Source organism: Mytilus californianus, unplaced genomic scaffold (genome assembly GCF_021869535.1).
Source record: "Mytilus californianus isolate M0D057914Y unplaced genomic scaffold, xbMytCali1.0.p SCAF_6, whole genome shotgun sequence".
In the NCBI taxonomy this organism is placed as follows: Eukaryota; Metazoa; Mollusca; class Bivalvia; order Mytilida; family Mytilidae; genus Mytilus; species Mytilus californianus.
In genome coordinates, this window is record NW_026262712.1 from 12,192,154 (window position 1) to 12,219,711 (window position 27,558).

The window sequence follows — 27,558 nt, forward strand, 5'->3', positions numbered from 1 at the left end:
CAATATCCACACAAACAACACATGCAATATAACATACAAACTGATTGTTAATAATTAGATATGATTTAGAACAAATATGGAAACATGATAATACAAAAATAAGTACATGATAGGAGAAAGCCAGTACAAAGAGGAATAACTCTATCTATTTATCTTAACTTTGAATTGGCATGGATCAAAAACACACAAACACAAGTTCATCTGCAACTTAGTTTATGAGACAGTCCCACTTAATATGCTATAGAATTGCCAATTCCATTGAACATGGAGAAACTATTATCAATATACCAACATTCGTATATATGCGTATATCTTGTACTCGTATTTTGAATGGTTCGAGTATACAATGGTTCAAATTAGGTACGAGTTGTCAAGGAAGTAGTTGACTTACTTCCCTTTAATTTTTGTTTTTGCTATAAGGGACATTACACTTTTGTAAACATACCATCTGCATCACACACGGCCTGCACATTGATGATATGGTACCCTTTCCTGTTAACATATGATGCCTCATCAGTGGTAGGTGCCTGTATTCGTACATGCGTACCATCAATGGCTCCAATTACATTGGGAAACCCTCCAATTCTGAAATTCCCAGCCTTTATTTTTTTCTACATCACTTCTTGGCCATTTAATAAACTCGTTCTGCCTCCTACACAATGCAGCTGTGGTGTCCTTTACAACCCTTGACACTGTGCCTTTGTCCAACCCTTTAAAAAGAAATTTTTATTAAAACCATGATGACATAAGAAGAATTTGGCAACTTAGATATTGAGGGTAAATTCGGCAATATATTAACATTAAAAACAAATAAATGAATGAATACAAATATAATAATAAAATAAATTAAATTCTTACCAAGTGTGTCTCCAACAACTTGTAGGAAACTCCACTGGCCAAAAATCTTAGTGTAACCATGACTTGCTGTTCCACAGTAAGTGCATGGTTTCTGTGTGTCCTTCTCTGTAAGTCATCCCTAACAAGGTCTGAGAGCACCAAAATACTACGTCTGCTGAATCGATATCGTGTCTTTAACTCCTTATCAGTGAAATTCAAAGATAAGCCATCCCTGTTGCGAAAATGTCGCGGTCTTCTTTGTTGAGGAACATTGTATAATGCTAAGCCAGCCATGTTTAACGCAGTCGTTAGTATTTAATCATGGGTAAAAATATGATTAAAGTTAGCGAGAGTTTAACACAAAAGTTAACGATAATATTTTTGAACAACACTTAACATTATCGTTATATCATAACGACACGTTAACGGCAGTTTAACGCAGTCGTTAGCCTAACGACACTTTTGAACAAATGGGCCCAGATTGAAATTGAACTTGTTATTGTTTATATTATCTTTATTGCAAAACTTCACAAGGGTCAAAGCAATACAAACAAACACTACAGTTAAATGCAATACATTGGAATACAATAGAATATCTTTCAAGAAACAGTTCAATTAACAAATTTATGAAAAAAAAACACAATTATGATCTTGTCGGACACGGGTCTGACCCCCTCAGTTTTAAAAACTGCTCAATGAAAACTCCAATATGACAAACAAGTTCAGAGGTTGGGTTAAGACTGTGTTTATATACAATTCAATAAATATACGAATAGCACGTTCGAACCTAACATGAAGTACTGTAACCGTATACGATAATATTGTACTATTTTAATGACCTAAAGACACATAATGGAACATTTACAGGTCACCATATGGCAATCTGAAAATCCTATAACAATGGGCCTTCAACATTTTTTTATATTCTATAAAAATAAAGATAAATCCTGAACATAAAACTTAATAAATGATTAATACTGCAACATTCAACGGAAACAAATAAAGGGAGAGAGCAAACAACGACAATCACTGGATATCAGGTTTCCATCGTGTGCACAGACACATATATGTTGTGGATGGGTGCAATATATTGTTGTTTTTTTTGAAATTTTTTTAACGATATTATATATTGTTTTACCAAATATGCTTGTTACATTGTTACTTCAAGAAACCAAGCTTTTCTTAACGTATCCTGTAATATTCCACTGATTACCGAGGTTAGTAGTCAGCTGCTGCTATATTTGTATGTACACATTTCTTGAAATACAATTGTACAAACGTTTTATGCATCATGTTTTATCAATTCAGTCGTGTTGACTTCTTTTAAGTGACTTCAGTATCGAATTTAGTTTCATCATTCTGTTTTCGTTATATCGTTTTATGTATTCTTGAACAAAACATTGATAAACATTTACATTTGTCAACTTCTGTTAAGATACATGATATGATTTGTATATAGAAAAACCTAAAATTGTAATTAAATAATTCAGACCAATTCCTTCATCAAAATTTGCACTTATCATTGATTTACCAGTATAGCCATCTCACTTTTTTATAATACAGTTGTTCACACTGTCAAAACGAAATGCTTTAGATATAATTGGCAATGATACCGTGTCTGTCAAACAAAATTTTAATAATTGACCAATAATGGCAGAGTACTTAGGAAATATTGGATTTTGGAATAACATACACAGATTTCTTTCCCTTTTTGAAGTCTGTTTTGAGTTAATAATGCAACGTTGTTCATTTTACAAATAATGCGCTGAGGTATATACTCCTAGCTAAGCATCACACTTTCAAACCAATAAAATAGTGTTGATGATAGTTAAAGAATATTTTAACCATGTTAAATATGCTGTGTTCATTTTGTTCATTTTAGTAGATATAACTAGAATTGGAAATTTTTTTTTATATGTACCTGACCAATGCATTTTTATATAGAAAATACATTACCAGTGAATAAATATATATATATATATTTCATCGAATCTTGCAATGCATTTAAGAAGGATATACACGACCACTGGTAACGAGAAAAGTTATATTTCCCGTCAATGTTGACTCAAAAACCCTCTAGAACTACTGATAAAGTTTGAATTCAGGTCTGATTTTCTGTATCCTTTAAATGTGATGAATGTGACCATTCTTACTGGACTTTAAGGGGGTAGGCCTCAGTAACCCTAAAATTTTCCCATCGTTTAATATTTTTTAAATTTACACCATTGAATAGGTATGCCTCAATACATGTTCTGGCAAAGTTTTAACAAAATTGACCGTCTTGTTCTAATTTTAGAATTGATTGAATATGGTCAATTTCGGCCATCATTTAAGCCAGTCCAAAATACCAATAGGTATATATATTCGTTTATTTAAGAAAATGCACGGCATAGAATATGACGGTTACTATTTGATTGTATAATGGTATCATATTCTAAAGTAAATATGAACTATAATTGGTATATGTGATATTTTTAAATGAAATGCAAGGTGAGAACTAACGGATACATATAAAACTTGGGTAAGTCTCATTTGGCACTTTCTATATATAAATACACGTGGAAAAATAATTTGTCGTTTAATTTGCATATAAAAATGCTGGAACAAATATCAGTCATATAATTTTCAAATGACAACTTTTTTTTAATTTTCACCGTTTAAATTTTACAAAAACTTTGATCAAAGTGACCTAACGCCCCCCCCCCCCCCCCCCCCAAAAAAAAAAATAGGGTCTTTAGAAGAAAATAATCAAAATTGACATCTATAAACCCTCATAGCTACAATTTACGGTATGAAAGTGCATTGCTGTGTTCATTGAAACAGCAATTATCTTCAATATGCGGATCCCGGGCGGAAAAAAGGGGGGGGGGGGCTAATAAAGAAACGTAAGGAGTGGAACTTGGATATAGTCTATGCATTCCTCCATAAGTGGTTGCTGGTTCGTGACACATCCTTCTCCCACCTATGTAACTATAGCCCCCCCCCCCCCCCCCACATAAATATAGGGCAAAATGACATTTCATCACTATGACATTGGTTACATTCCCCTGGACTACAACATGTACAACCGCTCCGTCAGTTTTTTTACATGTACGTTGGAAGGCTGTGGTAGCAACAAGGACAAAATCCTTCACTTTCTAATTACTTTCTGTGCTAATGCGAGTAAATTGTTAGCTTTAGCTTGTATTTTGATAGTAGTTGAGATCTTATCTCCAAGAGCACAACATGCAGTAGGCTGCTGATCAGGCTGATAATTACTAGGTTTCAGATTTTAATCTGACAAGCCTCATTGACTCCTGATATATTATCATAAGATCTTGGTAAGACTACTGACATTTGTAAATCATTATATCATATTGCAAACGCCAGTTTTTTCTGGTCTGCATGTCCCTCTTTGCATTATTTTTAAAAATATTCATGTCGACCGGTCTGCATGAGATCTGATCTACATGTGTCATAAAACACTTACCAAGAGAAAGATAAAATGCAAATATTTCAACATTTCTATTATCATGATTGTATGTAGTTTGAAAGTTGAGTCATGGTCTCAGTAGAACTAGTATGTCCAAAAATAACAGTTTGTTATATATCTGATCTATAGACTATAGTCACTGATAGATAGTTATGGGGTATATTTTATTTAACCTATAGCTGTACTATGTAACCTATGGGAATGCAACAAGAGTATAAATATCAATAACCGAAAATTATACCATAGCTATCTATGGTATAATGTTTACAATTATACCATGGTTTTGTTGTATTTGGTATTCGAAAAGAAAAAAAGAAAGATAGCAAGGCCTATCCGAGGCCGCCTGAATTTTTTGAAATAGGAACAACAGAGTCAGTGTGGGGCCACTAAGCTAAACTGCCCGTTTTGCACCAGTCGATATAAATGAATGCCTAGGGTGGGAATCGAACCCACATACACCAACTCCGTTGTCCTATATTTTTAAATGAATGAAAATTCGATTCAAGAACAAAGTTAAAAAAAAAGTATATATAAATATATTATTATTATATTATACTTGAAAATATAATTCGATTTTCGGTTATTGAGATGTATACTTGGATTGTAGTCCCTTAGGCTCAACTGTATAGCTACATGTAAAGGTTGAAATTTGCCGTGGTGGCTTTTTTAAGGGGGAGGGAGGGAGAAGGCATGCCCCTTTCAAGAAGCTTTATATATGGTAAATGCATAGATAATTCGTATTATTACTCCAAATGTTGGATGGCTAGACCCCCCCCCCCCCTCTCCTTTTTAAAATCCTGGATCCGTATCCGATTTTATATACATCTTAATTTAACGATTTGCTTAAGTAATAACTATAATGTTGGGCCGTTAAGAATCGAAAGCGTCTGGTTACTCTAAATAAAGGTGATCTTTTTGTTTAAATTATCTATAGTCTACATGTGATTTTTAATGATCTTTAATCGTAATCATTTTGAAATCCCTTTGAATTAAATTAAATTAAATGTACAACTTGGGCTTCTGGTACAAATTAAAACATGGAATGATTCACCCAAACTCTCAGAAAAATTCTGGTGAATTAAATTTCCACAGAATAATAAATTAATACCAAAAACTTAAAAACATTTCAAATATTTTGATAAAATAAAAAAAAAAAAAAACTAACCCTTTGCAGTTCAACTTTAAATTTGGAAATTTTTCAAACTATATCTTGCGTTCCTGTGCAGAACATATAATTCCTTCAACAGTTTTTAGTCTGTAACGTTACCCGTCATCAATGTAGATATGCATCCATCGCTGTCGAAAAATCCTGTCCAACTGATTTTCCCGCTGTTTCAGAAGCCCGTGCGTATTTTAGAAAGTAGGCGGAGCTTAATGTGTAAGGTCCTAAAAGGGTAATTTGACCGAATTATTTTTAAAGTTAATAAACAAAAATATATGAAATACACATTTTTAAACAACAACATATGCAATAGGTTAAAACAGATATTTTATATATTTTGGTTAGTTTTGTGGTGTTTCGTAAATTATACCATACTTTTTTGTTGAAATCCCTCGGCAACCTCACTCGACTTCGTCTCGTGAGGTTATTGCCGGGGGTTTCAACAAAAGCTGTGGTATAATTTACGAAACACCACAAAACTATTCAAAATATATGAAATATCTATAACATAACAAATGTATTCATAAGATATTGTGACCTGATAAGTGATATCTGTCACATTGTGGACATGCATGCAAATTTCATTGAATTTTCTTAGGAACTACAAACCAAGGCTTTGTGGTTTTTTTTTTAAGATTTTTTTGGAAATGAAATCTCATCTGTATTATACTGTTTGATGCATTTTCACTTCCATCACATTCCAACTTCTTGTTTATCAAATATTTAGAACTGGGATATTTTAGTGATCAACAGCTCACAGTTCCAACTTGTTAAACATTTTTAGATTGCTGTCTCATTGATAGGCACCCTGTTATTTCTTCCATCTATACATGCATTCCGCTGAACAAGTATACATTATCAATGTTATTGTTAAGGGGTCAGATGAAGATAGCCTCAGGATCAGGATTTTCTCGCTGCGTTGAAGACCCATTGGTGGCTTTGCATGGGCTGTTTTGTTCTCTTAGGTCGGGTTGTTGTCTCTTTGACACATTACCTGTTTCCATTTTCAATTCAACATAAAAAACAACAGAAATAAAGCTTGAAGGAAGTATGTATGTTTTTTCAGGTTTCCAAAATAAAGAAAATAGGGTACAGAGTGTAGCTATATTTTTCCCCCTAAAATATCAAATCATTTAGTACCAAAATAGTCAAATGACACTTTCATTTAAAAATAAACCAAGGTATATTAGGGAAACCTGAAAGTCATGCATTTTATTTGAATCTTAGTCATTTGTAGTAAAATTGTACACTGTTTCATAACAAGGTGATATATAATAATGCAATATAAATGGGTCAGTAGCCTATTACTTTAAAAAAAAATACAAATGAAAGCCAAAGTCATAATATTAGGAGTAAATGGTGATAAATCTAATCACACTTCTTATCAGCTTCTAAAATAACACAGCCCTTACTATCACAATTATGTTGACTGTCAGAATAAAGAATCCATACGTCTTTACCAAATTAATCCTTCATAACAGTTCTTGAATTAATCTTTTGTATCTAAATGCACAAATTTCTACAATTTTTTACCGTGTTTTCACATACTTAACATATTACGTTAATGCTGAACATGTATATTGATAATATTGACTTTCTAACATTAGAACTCGTCGTTTGCAATGTCTTATATTTCTGCCTATCTTTGCACTAAGACAGAGAATTTCAAACAACAATATAACAAAGATTACAACTAATTGTTGTGTAGGTAGTTCCATTGGCTTCATTTAACAATAAGATAATCAATGTTTTCAGTTTTCTACAATTTGAACTTGTAGGTAAATAGAAATAAGAAGATGTTGTACATGTACGATTGCCAATGAGACAACTATCAAGACCAGAGTTCAAATGAATTGGATGTAAGCAATTATAGGCCACAGTGCGGCCTTTCACAATGAGAAAAACCCATAATGTATTATAGTTACCTAACTGTACTAAAGGCCCAGCCATGAAAAATGTGAAATTTATATATATATATTATTTGGCCAAACACCCAATAGATATAAGAAGATGTGGTATGAGTGCCAATGAGACAACTCTCCATCCAAGTCACAATTTGTAAAACTAAACCAGGGTTTCACACTAAGGCAAGTCCATGAGTCCTGGACTCATAAAAGTCTGTTTGGACTCACCATGTTCAAACCTGGTGAGTCCAAAGATGCTTCAAGATTGAAATATTTTGTATAAACTGAACACACATATCATCATTTTATAGCAAAAGTTTAAAAGAAATCTGAATTTAATGTAATTTCATTGCTCTATTAGGTCATGGAGGCTAAAATAATAAATTGTATTGCAATAAAATATCTTCTTCTTACTGTTGGACTCACCATGGCCAAAAATGATGAGTCCCTGGACACGCCTTCAAAAATCCTTAGTGAGAACCCTGGTCAACCATTATAGGTCAAAGTACGGTCTTCAACACGGAGATTTGGCTAACACCGAACAGCAAGCTATAAAGGGCCCCCAAAATGACTAGTGTAAAACCATTCAAACGGGAAAACCAACTGTCTAATCTATAATAAAAAACAAGAAACGAGAAGCACTTATGAACCACATCAACAAACGACAACTACTGAACATCAGATTCCTGACTTAGGACAGGTGCAAACAAATGCAACGGGTTTAAACGTTTTAATAGGTACCAACTTTCACCCTTATCTGAAACAATAGTGTAACATCACAACATAGAAAGACACACTATAAAATATCAATTGAAATAGCTTAACTCAATCAAAAGACATATTAACACAAGTGAACATACACTGAATGAATAAATTTGATCTATGATACAAGTCTTAATGTTTTTTTTAAAAGTAATCCCTACGCAATAAAGATATATACATGTATAACCAGGATGGTTTTCCAAAAAGAGAGAGAAAAATCTTACTAGATTAATGGTGTCCTTTCACAATGAATTCTAGTTACTGATGCTTTAACCAAATCAGCTGAATGGCAAAATTGTATGTGCATATTTCTCCGATAGATCTTTTTTTTTAAATATGTATGCTTGGTTACTAGTTAAAAGCTGAATCAAGTCAGATATTTAGCTCCAATTTTTGCATTTATCGTAAAATGTTCCAAATATTAAAGTTTCATTCTTAAATCAGAAAAGGTAACTGTTATAAAATCCATAAAATAGAATTACCAATATCTTTCCAAGACAAAACACAATATAAATACATTGTATACTTGATGGTGTACAATTTGACAAGATAAAACATTATGTGCATTTTAATCTAAGAACAGCATTCCTGCAACGGAAATTTCTTTTGTCATGACTATAAAATTTACTGTTCACTTGCAAAAGCAGCAACGAATACAGAGGCAGTTTTGGAAGGAATGTTAAACTCTTGTAACAATAATCGTATTATATTTTCATCTCTTCTGTTAGTTATCTGTAAGTGTGATAAAGATATGCCATTTTTTGCAAGTCTAATGCAAGTGTCTCTGCTTACAGTTTTGTTTTGAACTAAATTATCATAGGAAGATTTGCAACTACAATAGCAAATGCTATGAATATCATTATCTTTACATTTATTCTTCATTTCTTGGTGAAAGAGATGTTGAAGAGACTGTACATCTTCTATGGCATTGTGTGCACTGTATTCCAACCCAACATACTTTAAAATAAGAGTTGATTGTTTGTAATTGTCTACCTCATTTCGAGGGAAAATTCTTTTAGCTATTTTAAGTGTGTCGATAAATCAAGAAGTAACATTACAAAAAGAAGAAAATAAGCTGAATTCTTTCAATTTGTTTGACAGTATTGCTATGTCAAAATTACAGATGTTATGTCCAACAAGGAGTGGATTTTGAATTGTTTTTAAAAATTCATTAAAATCTAACAATGCTTCATACTGGGATTTGGTTTCCACTTCCTTCCCATGAACATACATTTTATTCATAGCCAAACAGCAGGTAATTCCTGTTACTTTTGAGGCTTCAACAGAAATATCACATCTTGGTCAAATGTAAGATTGATATAGTGTCTTATCATAAACAGCTGCTATCTGAGTAATATCACTAACTCTGCTTAAACCTGTCGTTTCAAGATCAAAAAATGTAAATGATTCTGTTCCGTCCAGTTTCAATGGCGATGGAATAGTTACGGCCTCAGTATCTGATAAGCCTATCGTTGCAATTTCTGGTTGATATGAAACAGAATCATGGATAGTGAATCGCCTTTCTTTCTTATTCCTTTTTTTCTTAAGTTCAGTTCTTTTTTTCTTTAACTCACGACTTCGCCTTTTAATCCTTCTTTTCAGTTTCGCTGTATCCAGTTTCTTTGCAATACTTTTTGTGTATTCTCCTGGAGATAGAAGTGCAGCTTCATTCATCTGAAGTATTTTGATGTAAAATTTAACACAGAGATATGTCTCGCCTTTTTCGTAATTTTGGTAATGCAAATGTTGAAATTAAAAAAGCAATACTTTATCATGTAAGTTACGATGAGGGGGTGGGGCTATATAATCTCCATGGAAACGAGACTTGCAAATGTCAGTAAATTTGCATACCAAATATCATTGACTTGGCATTAGGGATTCACCTTAAACTGATCACAAACTAATACATGTAAACTAAGTCAAAGTATTAAAGTCAATAGACCATGAATGAGGGGGCAGGGCCAAATATTCCCCATGGAAATGAGATGAGCTAATCCTTATACAACTTCAGACCAATTAACATTGGCCTACCACAAATGGTTCCCCTTGAACTGACCTAATCACAAACTAATACATGTAAACTAAGCAAAAGTTTCAAAGTTAATAGACCATGACTGAGGAGGCAGGGCAAAATAATGTCTGTGATAAGAAGATGTGCCAATGCTAATACAACCGCATACCAAATATCATTGAAATATCACAAATATTTATGTCAATTCTATAATTAAAAACAAAAAGAAACATTCAACTGTTAAAATTTCATTTACAAGTATCCTAAGTTACCATAATTCAATTTTATTTATGGAGTTTTTGAAATTTGGATTTACACTTCTGAAGAGCCAAAAATTTCTAGAATTAAACTTGTTTTCTTAACCTGATTTTTGGGTTTATAGGACTGTAAAAAAAAAAAAATTGGTGAAGAAAAAATCATATGGTGGTGCACTTCTTTTTTTGATATGGCCATTTGAAAGTACCCAATTCTGATGATTTTCCCATTTTTCATCAATTTTTACCCATTTTTGGGCTGTTATCATGGAAGAAATCAGTTGCACACTTAAACTTTTTTTAATACTTTCAATAAAGATGAAGGGGACCAATCTGAATAAATTTAACTTAAAAAAACTGTAGGTAGGTGTTAATATAAGAAAGTTTTTATAAAATTTTGTTGCTTTTTCGTGTAAAATTTTGACAAAAAGCATAATATTTCAACTTCTTTGTTATAAATGATTGAACAAATACACATCTAAGAAATTTGAAAAGAACAAAATTATATGGAATGTACATGTTTATGGTAAAATCATTTCTTGTATCCCTCACCCATTTTCCCAACATTTTGGCTGATGAGACTGACTTGATTGGTATTAAAATTTGCAAATTCAATTACCCAAAAACTACTTTCTGTGGATTCATTAGTATTCGTTGGAAACAAATTTTCGTGGATTTCGTTGGTACAGGTGTACCACGAAATTAAATGTTGAACAAATAACAAATTTTCTATAGGCTTGTATGCAGACTTCAACAAAACCACGACATTAAATATCCACGAACATGTTAGTTTTCCTTAATCCACGAAAATAAATGAATCCACAGTATTGTAAATACACATTTTTTTCAAAGAGTTAATTTTGATAATAATATTTTTTAAATGCATTGTTTTCCATTTGTATCACCTGTGAAAATTAGGAGATGTGGTATGATTGCCAATGAGACAACTATCCACCAAAGTTCAAATGAAGTGGATGTAAGCAATTATAGGCAACCTTACGGTTGTCAACAATGAGAACAACACATTCTGTATAGTCGGCTATAAAAGGACCTAATGGCTGTTCTTAAATTACTGACATATTGACATACCATAATCTAATTGTATTAAGGATTATCAAAACCTCCAAAAATTCACATTAACCTGTTCTAAGTAATTGTAACCCTCATTCTTTTGAAGCACAGCCGATGACACTCTACTTGCTAGGGATTGTGAACCACCATAGTGTCTGAAATATAAGTAACCTATATGTTTTCTTACAGTCAAACATGTTATGTTTGTACACATAAATTTTTGAGATAACATGTATTATTGAAAGGATAAAAAATTTAAACCTTTCCTTTGTCCCAATCATACAATATATAATTAGTACACAAATGCATTGATGACTTCCTTCCTACTTTATCTACCTATTGACCATGGGAGACCCTCATGGGTAGTCAAAGTTGTTAAACAACCCCTATTAGTAGTTTATCTGCTCAGCACAGCAGGCAATGTGTGGTGTAAGTAAATAATGTTAATGGCTGAAAATGAAAAATATTATAAAGTCTATATACAATATCGTAGTTCTTTTTTATTGTTGAAGGCTGTATTGTTGCTTATTTTCGCTTACATCAACCTCATTAGAGCTTTGGTGGATAGTTGTTTCATTGGCAATCATAGCACATCTCCTTATTTTAATAGAGTCATTATACCAAATGTAAAAAAGTAAAACAATAAAAGCTATAAAGTTTATGGGTGTTTACTTCATAGATTTGATCTAATGTTCCATTCAAGATTACAAAGAAATCTGGTGTAATTTTTGCTGCACACAGTTAGTTTTCAAAATAGGAACATTTTGTTTTCTTCCTGTCATAATCAGACTCATAATGGAAACATAACACAAATGTATAATGTTGATTTTCAACTTAAGGTAGATTCGTTGTATACCGCCATCTTGGATTGTACAGTAGCAGTACACTATCAGTGTAGTTCTTTGTCTTAATCTGCTAATTTTGAGACAGATTTGCAATTCATGTGTAAGGCTGTTTATTTTAAATGTTAAAACAAATGACAAATATTTGTGTTTTTTAGAATTGATTTTTCAACTTAGCCATTTAAGGGGAGATACCTGTTATAGCAAAAATGTTAGACTGGAATGATAGTGAAATATTTGTTTTTTACTTCTAGCAAGAAAACAAGTTCGGTGACCCCATTTTTATTTTCTTAAAGCATTTTATAAAGCCTATCTCCTCATATTTCATTTCAAAATTCTCTCTCATAGATTTCTTTTTATATACATAAATATGTTTTTTTATGAACTATCTTTACAAATTTGGGCAATTTACCACGACTTGTAGCTTGAAAAATAGCACGGTGACCGATACTTTTTATTATATTTTTGAAAAAAGCATAGTAAAATCTTCATCTTGGCAAAGTATAAGAAAATTCTATCTTAGGAAATATATACCGATGATCCACTTTAACAATATTGTAGAAATTTTACTCACTTGGACTTCGGAGCCTTTCTTGCTGCAGAATGGTTGAAGCTCTCATAAGCCTGTGTGGATCCTAAATTTCTTAGTGAAGATGCCTTGCTTTCATATTTCTCTATAAGATTCTCTAGATCTCTCCTCAGATCTTCACTAATCAGAGGCTTTCCATTAGAATGGCTTTTATATCTACATGAACAAAAAATCTTGGAATTTTAAACTAATTTAATTAAGCTATACAATTACTAAATTATTACTGTTAACCTTTAATGTGTTCAACATGGTTTATATTCATGAATATAAACTTTTTATTGCATTGGATATCTGCCCTTATATTAACAGATTAAGCTGACATTTGTCATTTTAAAGTAACATTGATAGTTGAAGAATATATATACATTTTAGCTCACCTGGCCCAAAGGGCCAAGTGAGCTTTTCTCATCACTTGGCGTCCGTCGTCCTTAACTTTTACAAAAATATTCTCCTCTGACAAATTTAACCAAACTTGTTATAAATAGGGAAAATCTGAAAGGAGCAAAAATGTTCAGAATAATGAGCTCTACCAATTGTCCATATACGTCAAAACTGTTAAACAAATTTTTATAGGGGTTATTGCCCATAAATGACAAATTTTACCATTTTTTTCATTTTTGTCTTTTATCATGAAAACTATGATATTTAGAGAGAAACATTTTTTTTCTGTTATGCCTTTATATGATTTTAATTATAATAGATAAATAAACACTTTAAATCACAAAAATTTGTTTACAAGGGTTCCGCGGAACCCAGTATCTCGCCTACTTTTGCTGTTAGTCGCAGGCTCAACAAAAATGGGGAAAAAATTATTAAAAATTTTCCTCTAGATACTATCTTTTGACTGTAAGAAGCTTCTATCCAAGTTTGGTAAAAATCCAGGATGGGTTATGAATCTAATAAATGTTTTATAAACTTTAACCGCAGACTGTATGTAATGTAATGTTAACTGGAAGTAAAACTAAGTCCATTTATAAGTAATATACGGAAAAACAGGAAATATATGTTTACAAAATTTTCTTCTAGATACTAGCTTTTGATCATAAACAAGCTTCTGTCCAAGTTTGGTATAAATCCAGGATAGTTTAAGAAAGTAATTAAAATTTTAAAAACTTTAACCACAGAGTGAATGTATTGTTAACTGGCAGAAAAACTAAGTCCATTTAAAAGTAAAATACGGATAAACAGGATTTTTTTTTTACAAAATTTTCTTCTAGATACTAGCTTATGATCATTAACAAGCTTCTGTCCAAGTTTGGTAGAACTCCAGGATAGTTTAAGAAAGTTATTAAAATTTCAAAAACTTTAACCACAGTGTGAATATTTGTGGACGCCGCCGTCGACGGAATGTAGGATCGCTATGTCTCGCTTTTGCGACAAAAGTCGCAGGCTCGACAAAAATGATCAGCAAGGCAAGATCTATTAAAAAGTCAAATTTTGCCGATGTAGGTAGTAGACTCAGTCACTCTTCATAGGAGCGATTGCCCTTAAATGAGGATTTGTTTTACCCTCTTTTGTGTTATGAGCAAAAACTAAAGAGGATAGAGAGAAACTAAAACAGACTAAAAGATCAGTAATACAAGATCAACAAAATAGAGATTTTTGTCATGAAGTCTATTCTCGTCTACAATGTCTGAGAGTGTTCTTTGTTTGAAATGCATATAGACCAAGGTGAGCGACACAGGCTCTTTAGAGCCTCTAGTTATGTGTTATTGCTGACCAGAATATAAGTTTCTTTTTTTTATTACATATGACTAGGTAAAAATGAGCTTACAATGACAGTTTCAATATTTATCAATATTAGCATTGTTTCTTGTACAATTGAACTATAATTATATATTAATATAGTATTCATGAACTTATTTTTGTTTATCATCTTCTTTGATTTGTCTCAATGTTTTCCGGAAAAGGGAAATGTGGTTAGATATGAATGAGACAGCAAAGTTACAATTTAAAAAGAACCATAAAAAATATCTTTAGGTCATGCATACTTGAAAGATATAGGATCATCTTTAAATGTACACCAGTCTACTGCACCACACAATCCATGATCTCCAAAGACATGGGGAACAATTCTCGAAAGACCCTCATCAATTTTAAGATCACTGCTGCTGTTCTGTGTAATTGCATACATGAAACATCTGTTCAGATAGGGAATTACTTCTCCTGGCTTCAGCTCCTTGTGCCTACAAAATTATATTTTTTATCATTACATAAGTTGAAACTGAAAATCAGGGTCTAAACTTTGACTTTGTACATCATTTAAAAAGTTCAAATCATAATTGGTACTAAGTTTCAAGTTAATCTGACTATAGCTGCATGGGGATGTTAAATCTATCTTTGAGTGAACCTAAATAGACCCCCCCCCCCCCCCAAAAAAAAAAATAAAAAATAAAAAAAGGTGCTCTGGTTTATTAAGCAGTTCCTGATCCACTTTTGGAACCTGTTGTGTTGCTTATTCAAGACAATCAAGGACCAATCCAGTAAACATTAACAATTATGCATGAAGTTCTCAACAATATATGTTATAATGTTATTTGCTTGACATAGGTGAGGGTGTTGAAGAGGGTTTACAGAATAGAAAATTATGGGCAAAAAAAAAAAAGAATAGGGAATAATGAGGTGCTAAAATATAAAGATTGGAGAAAAATGGACATAAGTTTAAAGAATAGAGAAAATAGCATACAACATTAAAGAATACAGAAACGAAGAACCCCCCATCTAGATCCTCATAGGTAAGACAAGAGCCAAAAAACAATTATGACTGAAAACATAATTTGTATTACCTTTTAGACAATTCAATCAGTGATTTTGTTATTCCCTTTGTAGTGTGATTTTGGTCATCCTTTTTTTTCAAGTTTTCAAAGTCCATTTTCAGTTTCAACATGGTAGTTGAATCATTGTCAGCATGAATGACGTCAATCGGGCATTCATTATCAGTCATCTTATGTGCCATGGAAACAGCCATATCTGGTTCCATAGACTTACTAGACCCATACCAATTTCTACAACAGTCATGAACTTTCATTCTTTCCCTCATGATGCTCACAAAATTTACAGCTTTTGCTTCTTATATCATAGCAGGTCACTTTCCCTGTTTGCTTTCCTATCATTGAAGCATGTCCTGAAATTCAATATGAAATTACAAATTTTGGTGGAAAAAGAAAATATTACAATTCCATATACAAAAATATAGTGTGTTTGTATGCATACATATATATATCTTGTAATGTCTGATTATTTTATTAGTTCACAATTAACAAAATATTTGTTTGAAATATGAATAGAAAATTATTGAGGATTAGATCAGTCAGCAAGAAACTCCAAAACTCAATAAATCTAGAATAGTATAGAAAGTCCCTGATCTTAAAGTAGAAATATTTTTCAACGTGAATTAATTGTAAAAATTTGTTTATTACATCTGGTTAGGTATTATATATTCTTAACTTGAATTCAGGTGCATGTAAGTTAGTAGGTCTCAATAAATCTAAAATAGTATAGAAAGTCCCTGATCTAACATTCATTACATTATTTTTAGCTCACCTGGCCCAAAGGGCCAAGTGAGCTTTTCTCATCACTTGGCGTCCGTCGTCCGTCGTCGTCGTTCGTCGTCGTCCGTCGTCGTCGTTAACTTTTACAAAAATCTTCTTCTCTGAAACTACTTGGCCAAATTAAACCAAACTTGGCGACAATCATCATTGGGGTATCAAGTTTAAAAAATGTGTCCGGTGACCCGGCCTACCAACCAAGATGGCCGCCATGACTAAAAATATAACATAGGGGTAAAATGTAGATTTTGGCTTATATCTCTGAAACCAAAGCATTTAGAGCAAATCTGACAAGAGGTAAAATTGTTTATCAGGTCAAGATCTATCTGCCCTGACATTTTCAGATGAATCTGACAACACGTTGTTGGGTTGCTGCCCCTGAATTGGTAATTTTAAGGAAATTTTGCGGTTTTTGGTTATTATCTTGAATATTATTATAGATAGAGATAAACTGTAAACAGCAATAATGTTCAGCAAAGTAAGATCTACAAATAAGTTAACTTGATCAAAATGGTCAGTTGACCCCTTAAGGAGTTATTGCCCTTTAAAGTCAATTTTTAACGTTTTTTCGTAAATTTTTGTAATCTTTTACAAAAATCTTCTTCTCTGAAACTACTAAGGCAAATTTAATCAAACTTGTACACAATCATCATTAGGGTATCTAGTTTAAAAAATGTGTCCGGTGACCCGGCCAACCAACCAAGATGGCCGCCATGGCTAAAAATAGAACATAGGGGTAAAATGTAGATTTTGGCTTATATCTCTGAAACCAAAGCCTTTAGAGCAAACCTGACAGGATAAAATTGTTCATTAGGTCAAGATCTATCTGCCCTAACATTTTCAGACCAATCAGGCAACATGTTGTTGGGTTGCTGCCCCTGAATTGGTAATTTTAAGAAAATTTGGCAGCTTTTGGTTATTATCTTGAATATAAATATAGATAGAGATAAACTGTAAACAGCAATAATGTACAGCAAAGTAAGATCTACAAATAAGTCAACATGACCAAAATTATCAATTGACCCCTTAAGGAGTTATTGCCCTTTATAGTCAATTTTTTTACAATTTTCATAAATTTTGTAAATTTTTGTAAATTTTTACAAAATATTTTCCACTGTAACTACTGGGCCAAGTTCATTATAGATAGAGATAATTGTAAGCAGCAAGAATGTTCAGTAAAGTAAGATCTACAAACACATCATCATCACCAAAACACAATTTTGTCATGAATCCATTTGTGTCCTTTGTTTAATATGCACATAGACCAAGGTGAGAGACACAGGCTCTTTAGAGCCTCTAGTTAGTTTTACCAGCTATTAATACTATACTGACATTGGCTGAAGTTTTCATCAATCTTCAAATTTTGTGTATCTGTCACTATTGAGTTTATAAAAATCAGAAAAAGGACCTTTGGCTTGAATTATTAAGCTTGTTCACATTTAAGTGAGATTCTCATACATGAACAGTCTTATGTGAAACATTAAACATGTAGACATCACATGCAGTTCTGATTGGTATGCATATTAATTAATTGTAATTTATATAGTACTGTAGTTGTACATGCATGTATAGCTAGATTATTAAGGTTTTGATCTTATTATACAAAACTATAGTTGCAAATTCACCATTAAAATTGTACCAACAAAAATAAATATGTTTGCACATTTATAAAGTGCAGGTTTACCTGTTACGATATTGTAATTGAATCCTGTCCCACGTTTTTGCCAACCTGCATCAAAACTGACCTCAAGCTCCAACTCCTAAATTACATTAATTTGATAAAAATAAGACATCGCAATAAGGTAGTAAACAAATTATGAATAATTTGAAAATTTATATTGTCTATTTAAATTCTTAAAGAATTATAAAAGACGTAACATAAAAAAGATTAACTTATTTTATTAATCATTTTGAAATTAATTTATTGATCTGTTTTAACACAATATAAATAAAATATATATATATATGTTGTGTACAAGATGTACAGGTTTTTTTTTACACATACCTTTTTGCACCAGGTGATAAAAGTTTATCCTCAAAAATTTATCAACTTAATGTTTTAAATTCAAATCTATATACTTCAACCTGAAATTTAGTGCTATTCTCCTTGTTCTAAAGCTGGAAATAAGAACACCTGAATGGTTTAAATTCTATTTTTTTCCCTCTGTATACTGAAATCATATCCATAAAAAGTATTTCTGTGTTCTTATGTTTTTTTGTAACAATGCTCAGTATAACTATTAGATTGTATCATGTAGTCATGGAAATATGACAGAAGTATGTGAAACAAAAGACTGTGATTGTATCATCCATTTGCATTAAGCAGTTCAATGAAACACTAATAATTTGTACAAAGTTCTATGCAAATTATAATTGGTATACAACACATATATATGTTGTGTACAAATTGTAATGTTGTACAAATTATAATTTGTACAGAATTTTTGTACAAGTTATTAGTGTTTTATGAACCGCTTAACACAAATGGATGATGCAAGCACACAGTCTTTTGTTTCGCATATTTCTTCTGTCATATTTCCATGACTACATGATACAGTTTAATACTGAGCATTGATACACAAAACATTATAAGAACACAAAAAGACTTTTCATGGATATGATTTTGGTATAAGGAGAAAAATAAAAATAGAATTTAAACCATTCAGGTGTCCTTATTTCCAGTTTGAGGACAAAGAGAATAACACTAAATTTTAGGTTGGAGTATATAAATTTGAATTGAAGACATTAAACTGATACATTTTAGAAGATAAACTTTTATCACCTGGTGCAAAAAGGTATGTGTCAAAAAACTTATAAATTGTTCAAAAACCCTGTACAAATTATAATTTGTACAACAATTACATCTTGTACACAACATATATATATATATATAATTCTATTGATTTTTTTTTATTTTGATTTATAGATGGACATATATAAGATTGTTCTTTTGACTTCTTATGTTTTTAATTGTTGGAGAAGTTATATTTTTAATTGTAAATGTAAATTACTTTTCATTCAATTCAGAAAATGATGCTTTTTCCATGTTTATGTAGCCCTAATTACAAATTGTGTGTTATATTTTATCTGTACCTTTAGGACAAGTTTTGTGATTTTGGGGCCTTTTATAGCTGACTATGCAGTTTAGGCTTTGCTCATTGTTGAAGGCCGTTGGGTGACCCATAGTTGTTAATTTCTGTGTAATTTGGTCTCTTGCAGGGCCCCCTTTTTGTGTGAAAAAATTGGTTGATTATATAGGGAATCACTGAAGCATGACTGCAGCAGGCCACCTCTTTGGCAGTCAGTTGGTCCCCACTTATGAAAATTTCTGGATTCGCCACTACATGTACTAAGTTTTCACAACCAAATAAAACCATTGGTTTTATAGAGTGATAAAAGAAAAGGTGCAGTAATATATTTTAAAATATGTTGAAACTGGCAAATATTTTTTGGTAAATTTGGAAAGTGACCTAAATTCCTGGTACTCTCTTTAATCTTCTTTCATTTTACTCACTACTTAAGGATTGTCTAGCTATATAGAGACATACATGTAAGGACAATAATCACCATGTGGAGAATATATATATCTGCCTACCATAGTCTACCCTTTTCTTTTTTTAATTTCTATCCTACCACAGTGGTATTTTTACATTATCTGCATTAAGATATCTTTTATCTTTACCACATTGGTATTAGATTAGAAAACTGTGTATATAGTTTCTCAATGTACATGAATCATATTATGTTATCATTTGTCAATAAACATTTTGCAGAACTGTAGATTTTTAACATTTATTGCAATTAATGTTTTTTGTATAAACTTTGAATATCCATTTTATATTTTTGATACTTGAAAATATCTGTCCTTTCAGTTCAGTAGTTGTAAATGTCTTTTTTGAAACAAAACAAAATTTGGAAGACAATTTCAAAAGGGGAAAACACAGGGGAAGTAACTCTACACACAATTATATCCAATAGATGCATTTAAAAAGAATAGTCAATCTCATCATCTCTAAAATATTATCTACAAAGACATTTCTGAATATACATGTATGTTATTGTCTTCTTTTGTTGGGTGAGATATGAAGTGTACCCAATATTGGCAATAAAGGTAAAACTTTTCAAAGGAAATAGGTGGATATGCTTAACACGAACATTGTTTACATTTTACATAAAATTAAAAAAGTAAATTTTGATAAAATACGTAAATGCAATTGATATTTATTAAAGTATTTACCTATGACTATCTTAGCAGCGATGTCGAATGATCCAGTTGGACCCACTTTTCCCGTTGGCACGTCTGTTACCGTTCTGCATTCTGAGTTGGTGCATAAAATTTGAAGATAACTGCCGAATCCGGTCGTCTGTTCATGGAGGGTATCATGCAGGTGCAACGGAACATTGCACCTGCAACAATACATTTTATCTGCCAGTACGCCTAATTCTACTATACGTCTCCCCATCTTCCAATTGCTGTCAATCATTCCTTCATTCCCGGCCACTTCCTCCTCCGCCCCGATATCCATGTAATTATGTTGCACATATGTGTGATCATTTGTTTCTTCAATACTAATTTGTTTGAACGATTTGTTCAAAGTTTTGAAACAGTTAGAACGCTAAGACTTCTTTTTGGATTCAAATAAACCTCTCATTGTGGTTATCGTCTGCCACTGTCAGTATCCAAGGTAAACGATCTGTGTACACAGATGCTTGAAATTGAGTGCCTTAATAAAAAGCATCAATGACTTCAAGTAGATGTGTACGAGTTATTTCCCTTACCCCAGGTCTACCACCTTAAGTCTAAACAGAAACATAAATCGCCAAGAAGCTTTTTTTTACTGTGATATCACGATGACACTGTTGTTCAACAAATTTCAATAAATCTTTTTGGCTCTATGTCATCAACATTTAGCTTTACATGAGTTATGTTGTTTATCGAATGAACATGTTATCTAAAAGAAGTGTATAAAATCGAATAATTAAATACAATAGATCCAAAGGATCATTATTAGCGCTTCTTCGCACATTATAATGTACCTTCTTAACCATCATTGATAGGTTATAAATAATTCTTAGACATTTGTATTAATCTTCAATTATTATAGCTCATATCATTATCAAAGAGATATTAATTGTCGAAAGCGCATCTGTAGTAATAGAATTGATTTCGCTAATTGTATTATTTCGTTTTATTGTTTATCATCACTTTGGTCTACTTTTAAGATGTGATACTTGTTATATGTGGCCTTGCTAGCCCTGTCTAGTATATGTTTTAGTAAACTTTGTCGTTATCAATGTTTAAAGTATCCCATTGTCATTTGATTTCCTTTTAATTTGATTTTCGGGAAATTCCCTCTTTATAAAAGACATTGCTCTTTCCTACGAACAAAGGTTTCTGTAATTTGTTTTATTTTTCGATTTTGTCAAGTCATATTTTCTACGGTATTAATTTTAATTCCATCTGATTTAGTCAACCTTTACAACTTTTCTTTCTGATGAAATACACTTCGCTTTGAGTTTGTATAAAACAACAAAAATACGTCTGTACTTATTCGAGACAATGTATTGATACAGAGAGTAATCATGAGCATAGGTTATATATTCGACAAATGCCCTGACGAATACAATAGGGTAACGACGACATGTCATGGACATTGTCTAAAGAAAAAACATATTCGTAATTGAATATCTGTTTTATAAATTGGATATTTGAAATGCAGTACGACCTGTTTCAAAGCAATACTTCAATTTTGAAGTGTTTGTTATAAATATAACGCAATGCCAACATTGATTAGTCCAAAACATGTACTATATGTAAGGAGGTTGATATCTTAGATTGTACCTGTCTTGGGAAAATATCAAGGTATCATGTTACGAGGGCCGTCATATTGTTTATACATTGAATCACCATGTTTAATTGCATTATTAATACAATGTAGCTTTTAGTGAACGTATTTTTTTTACAATAAGTCATTGCAACATTTACCTTTGAGGTTAGAAAATGGTCTATTGCTAAATACTAGTTCCGTCCAGTATACCAGTATACCAGTGTAATCGTTAAAAGTATTTTTTGTTAGATATAAATTTTTTATCCCAGTCGATTGACTTTGCAGAACCTACATGTACCTATCGGTTTATAGTAAAACATTATATGATGTAACCAATTTAAGGTGTAATCAAATGCTTTTTTTTTAAATAATCCTCGTGTAGTATCGTCCGCCTCTATCTTAATTGTGACAAAAAATAATGTAACAATACATATATACTCAAACACATACTGAATTTGCAATTTTAATTTTCTTTAGTCACATTTTGGTTTGTCTTTCAGGTGGATGTATATTGTTGAACGGACTGTAGGAATATCGAAGTCAAGATTCGATTTAGCGGAACAACAGACGATTGTTAACTTTACATCACCATTAGTTGAATGCATGGATATAGGTAAGTTGTCATCAGTTGTACTTGTTAAAATGTTCCATAAAATGTGACAATTGACCTTTTTTGTTTCATTATAAGATTCGATAATTATAATCCTATTTTTGTATAAATGTGTTAATGTAAATGTATGCATGTACCAACAATAAAATAAAATACTGCAAAAGATATATAAAGACTTTATAAATGTTCTCATGAAAAACGTCGCCGTCTATCTGGCATTACCATCAAGAGTGATATCCTAATGAGCAGTTCAGTAACATAACTATAGCAGCAGAATACTGTCTTAGAATTTCTATCTTATTGCTTATTAATAGTCAATAGTGCTGTCATCTTAACAAATAAGAAAGATTGCTTCACAATTAGGACATACACTTTTCATAACGCATGGAAACGCTTTCTTATATAAAAACATGTAAGCCTCAAAAACTATAAAGCTTAAGGTAGATCTAATGTTAAGGTTGAAGATGGAATAGTATAATTCTTAAGAAACTATCAATATTGTGAAAAAATGACTTCCCAGAAAAAATGTCAGATTTATCCATATTTGCACATGTTTAGGTTTTAAATATAAGATTTAAGATATGCTATTTTGTGGTCCTTTTTTAAGTTCAAACTGCAAGCCAAAAACTTTGTTCATGTCCATTTGTCTGCAAACGTATCAATTTGACATGTGGATTCTTTAATTAGACGTGTTAGGAAAGTCAATACGATTTTAACGCTGATGTTAAATACCAATACCACTACAGGCTATAGTGTGGACCATCTCAAAAAGTACAGCTAATCATTCATTAATAAAAGTTACTTGCATGAGTTTGTTTGATAATACTGAAATGAGTTTAAAACAATTAAATAATAACAATTTATTTTGCAATACATGGACGAGGATCCAGCAAAACAACACGATCATTATGAGTATTATCATCATAAACTGCATTGTTTCATAGTAGTGATCGATTCGGTTTAAGATCGTTGTTCCACAATTTCTTACTATTTTGCTGAACAACTACAAGGAAAATCTGCAAAGTGATCAAAATAAATGAATAAAAAACCCCACTGCAATCAAATCACATCCGAATCAGATTTTTTACTCTACATCAATCTTTGTTCAAAATGTTCGTTCATTTGAAATTTATTTAAAATATACTTTTCATGTCGGGGCCTTTCATAGCTTTTACGCGGGATGGGTGTTGTTCCTTGTTGGGGGCTATTCGGTGACCTATAATTGTAAACATTTACGTCATTTATTCTCTGGTAGAAAGTTGTCTATTTTGGCAATCATACCAAATTTCCTTATTTTATATCATTTTCTAGAATAGAGAATGTGTAAGTTAAAATTCTAATAAAAAAATTATGGGTTAAACATATATCCTAAGGGTTAAACAAAATCCTAAGGGTTAAAAAAATCCTAAGGGATAACAAAAAAATTGTGAACTTAACAATTAAAAAAAATAAAAAGAATGAAACAGAAGAGTATTGAATGTGATTATGTTTATCTTTATTTTATCTAGAAAGGTCATTCTGGAAATTTAATGTATTGCTAAAAAGGGACAATACCTAAAAAAAATTAACTGACATTTTCTTTCTATCAACTTTTGTCAATTAGTGCACAAAATAGGTTATCGAATTAAGTTTTAAAAGAATACCACATTTGGGCATTATTCAAGCATTTTAAATTAACGTTTCATTGAAGGGTCGGAAGTTTTTTTCTTCGTTGTATCACGGCTTCCTCTACCAACAAAACAGAACACCACGACTAAATTGAGATACTGTTGAAAGTGGCGTTAAACTTTCATATCGAGAAGTAAATTTTATTATCTTTGGGTCAGGAGGATATTTTGAGAATGGAATATTCATTTTCACCTCTTGCAAATCCTGCTAATTTATAAATCGGGCAATTGTTTTCCGATTTCCGCCTAATATTCACTATACACTCCGCTTTCTAAATTGGACAGTATATAGTGATGGTCGGATGGGTCCATTGGTCCGTTCTTTTGTCTGTCTGTCTATTCATTGCATTCATACCCAGATAGTTCTAGACAATACGAATCACATACGGCTCGTGAAAAATGGTTTTCTTGAAAATTAAAACGATGCGCAGCAAGACAACCTTCTTCCAAGAATTGGCACCAACTTGGAATTGGATTTTCCTCCAAACTGTGTTAATTTATGTGATAAGATTTATGCGAACCTTAAACCGATTGATACGCCATAAAGGAGACACCAAGTAAGACAAAATCGAAAAGGAAAAAAATAAAATGCAAAAAACTAAATAGAAGAATTTCTGAATGTCAAGTTTATGTTGAACACGCTATCAGAGTTTAAAACATTTAGGGTTGTCGGTACTTTGAGGAGACATCCAAGACACGAATCAAATCAAATTGCAAAACAGTTCCATTCAGATCATATCATTAACAAAACATACTTTTCTATACCATGATAAGATAGTGAATTGTCATGGGTATTTTTTCTCTTACAAAAGCTTAACATTGATAAATGATTTTTGTTTGCCTAAATTTCAGTGCCAAATATTTTGCATTATCCACATCTCGTGTATTGTCAGGACGAATGAATATGATTAGTTTATACGTAAACCATAGAGCTACGAACAGCACAAAACAAAACAACATTCTATACAGATAAATATACGGTTTTCAACCATTTGAAGGTGTTAAAAATACACAGAAAGAATTGAAAAACACGAACCAAACCAAAAGACGGTGAGAAATCAGGTCTTCCAGATAAATAAGTAGATCCTGCTGATAGTTCGTGGCAAGTTGTTCACGTGAAAGTCGCGTAATATCACAATAAAGAAAAAGAGGAAGGGAATGTGGTTACTTTTTAGGTTCCATTTGTTCATATATCTCTTCACGTATTCAGGTATTCATTCATCTATGATTTTCAAATACTTTTGTTAATGTGTTTGTCATTTCGTTGATTTTTGTTTTGCTATAGTGTTGAATGTTTTTATTAGACAAATGATTTTTGATTGCCTCCTTGGTATTTTTTCCCTTCTTTTATAAGAAGTCTTATGAAGACAAAACATGATTCTGATTGACTAAAGTATCCATCTTCTTTTCCACCAAAAAAAAAAAATAATAGAATAAACCCCTATTCAAAATTCAAATTGTGTTCTGGACTTGTGGAGAGGCAAACTGAGTTATTTGACTATTAAACATATTTTACACATATCATTTAATATATATATTTGAACTTGTGGTCGTAAGATCGTCATACCCATTCTTGACCCTTACATATATTTTTTTAAGTTTTGTTTTGCACTCCTAAATCAAACAAATACAAATGAATGTATTAAGATCTACGTAAGGCCATGCACGTCTTAAAATTTGGAGTCGATGTTAACCGTTTGCTTCGAATTGTATCAAACCCATCGCAAAGCTAAACTATAATACGCCGGGATACTTTTCAATTCAATTGCATTTTGAGAAAGTCCACACTTAAATCTTGTATCGGTATTGGTATTCAACATCAGCGCAGTATTTAAATCCCTTTCCTAACACGTCTATTACTATATGTATTGATCATATGCATCAAAGTTAACTAATCCATGAATCAAGTAAGCTAAATGTTTGAACTTAATTATAATCTGTTTTTTAAAAGTTGAACACAAACTATTTTAGAAAGCCTGTGGTATAGCAGCTTTTATAAGGCAGAATAGGTTTTGAGCTTATAGAAAAGGCAATCGTTAGTCAGTTTTCTTCTTTAGTCTGACTCATTAGCATCATATACACGCCATGTATATTGAACGTCTGGTCATGTGGTTATGTTATGTTTGTTTGCTGATGCTTTTTAAGAAGTTATAGTTTATTAGAACATGTAGAATGAACTTTGAAAATATGATTACGTCAGTATTGTAATCCTAGATAAAACAAATACTTTCTAAACAGAGTCCTACAAAACAGCCTTTTTAGAGTATTTTGTTAAAATGGAGTTAAGGACTAATTAGAATAGGATGTCAGAAAGACGAGTGTTTGTATGCAATAAACTTCTTTTGAAATCGATGATTTGGTACATTGTAAGACTTTTTTTCTTTTAAAATATTGATAGAAAGTCCAATTACGGTAAATGTTACTGTTTATAAAAATATAATCCAGTTTCTTGTCAAACAACCGGATACTTAAAACAATAAGTTTAGCGAACTGTTTTGTATATGGTTGATTCTGATTTCATTTTATTGAATTAGAAATACAAGAAACACAGATATATTCAGAATAGGGTATTGTCTATTTTGTAAAGTTGGCTGATTTAGTTTGGTAGGAATGGCCTATTGTATCTTGAATATAAGTGATCGTTTAATATAATACATTTGTCTATGATGCTATGGTTTCTGGTTCTGACAAAAAAAAATGGCATTCGGCTCTTGGCTCGCAATTCAATCATTAGAACAAAACATTACGATGATTAACCAGTTGATCCGTCTCTGTTCAGTTTAGATAGTGGTATTAGGTCCAGCAATAGTAGCTAGCAACTTTTCACTAAGAAGAGAAAAACAAGATTCTAAATTTCATAACCCGTGTTCACCGGCAGCTTTGATGAACATAGGCCGGTATCGTACTCTTTGATAAACAGAGGGCGGCATCTTTCTCTTTGAAAAACAGAGGGCGACATCTTTCTCTTTGATAAACAGAGAGCAGCATCTTACTCTTTGAT

At 31.8% G+C, this 27,558-nt stretch overlaps 1 protein-coding gene and 1 long non-coding RNA gene across 2 annotated transcripts in view; both read right to left on the minus strand.

Moving 5' to 3' along the window:
- Window positions 1-414: 414 nt before the first annotated feature.
- LOC127705521 (putative nuclease HARBI1) overlaps window positions 415-27,558 on the minus strand; it is a 37,515-nt gene continuing 10,371 nt past the window's right edge. Inside the window, exons 3-5 of the mRNA XM_052209849.1 lie at window positions 21,659-21,683; window positions 15,066-15,090; window positions 415-611 (exon numbers count right to left, since the gene is read on the minus strand). Of these exons, the coding sequence (XP_052065809.1) occupies window positions 426-611; window positions 15,066-15,090; window positions 21,659-21,683 (236 nt within the window). The 3' untranslated portion in view covers window positions 415-425. The remainder of the gene's footprint in view (window positions 612-15,065; window positions 15,091-21,658; window positions 21,684-27,558) is intronic.
- Window positions 9,753-12,907, minus strand: LOC127704922 (uncharacterized). Its single transcript, XR_007983579.1, has 3 exons — window positions 12,890-12,907; window positions 11,544-11,628; window positions 9,753-9,811 (listed from the first exon to the last, which is right to left on the minus strand). It is a non-coding gene; the product is annotated as an uncharacterized LOC127704922 (long non-coding RNA).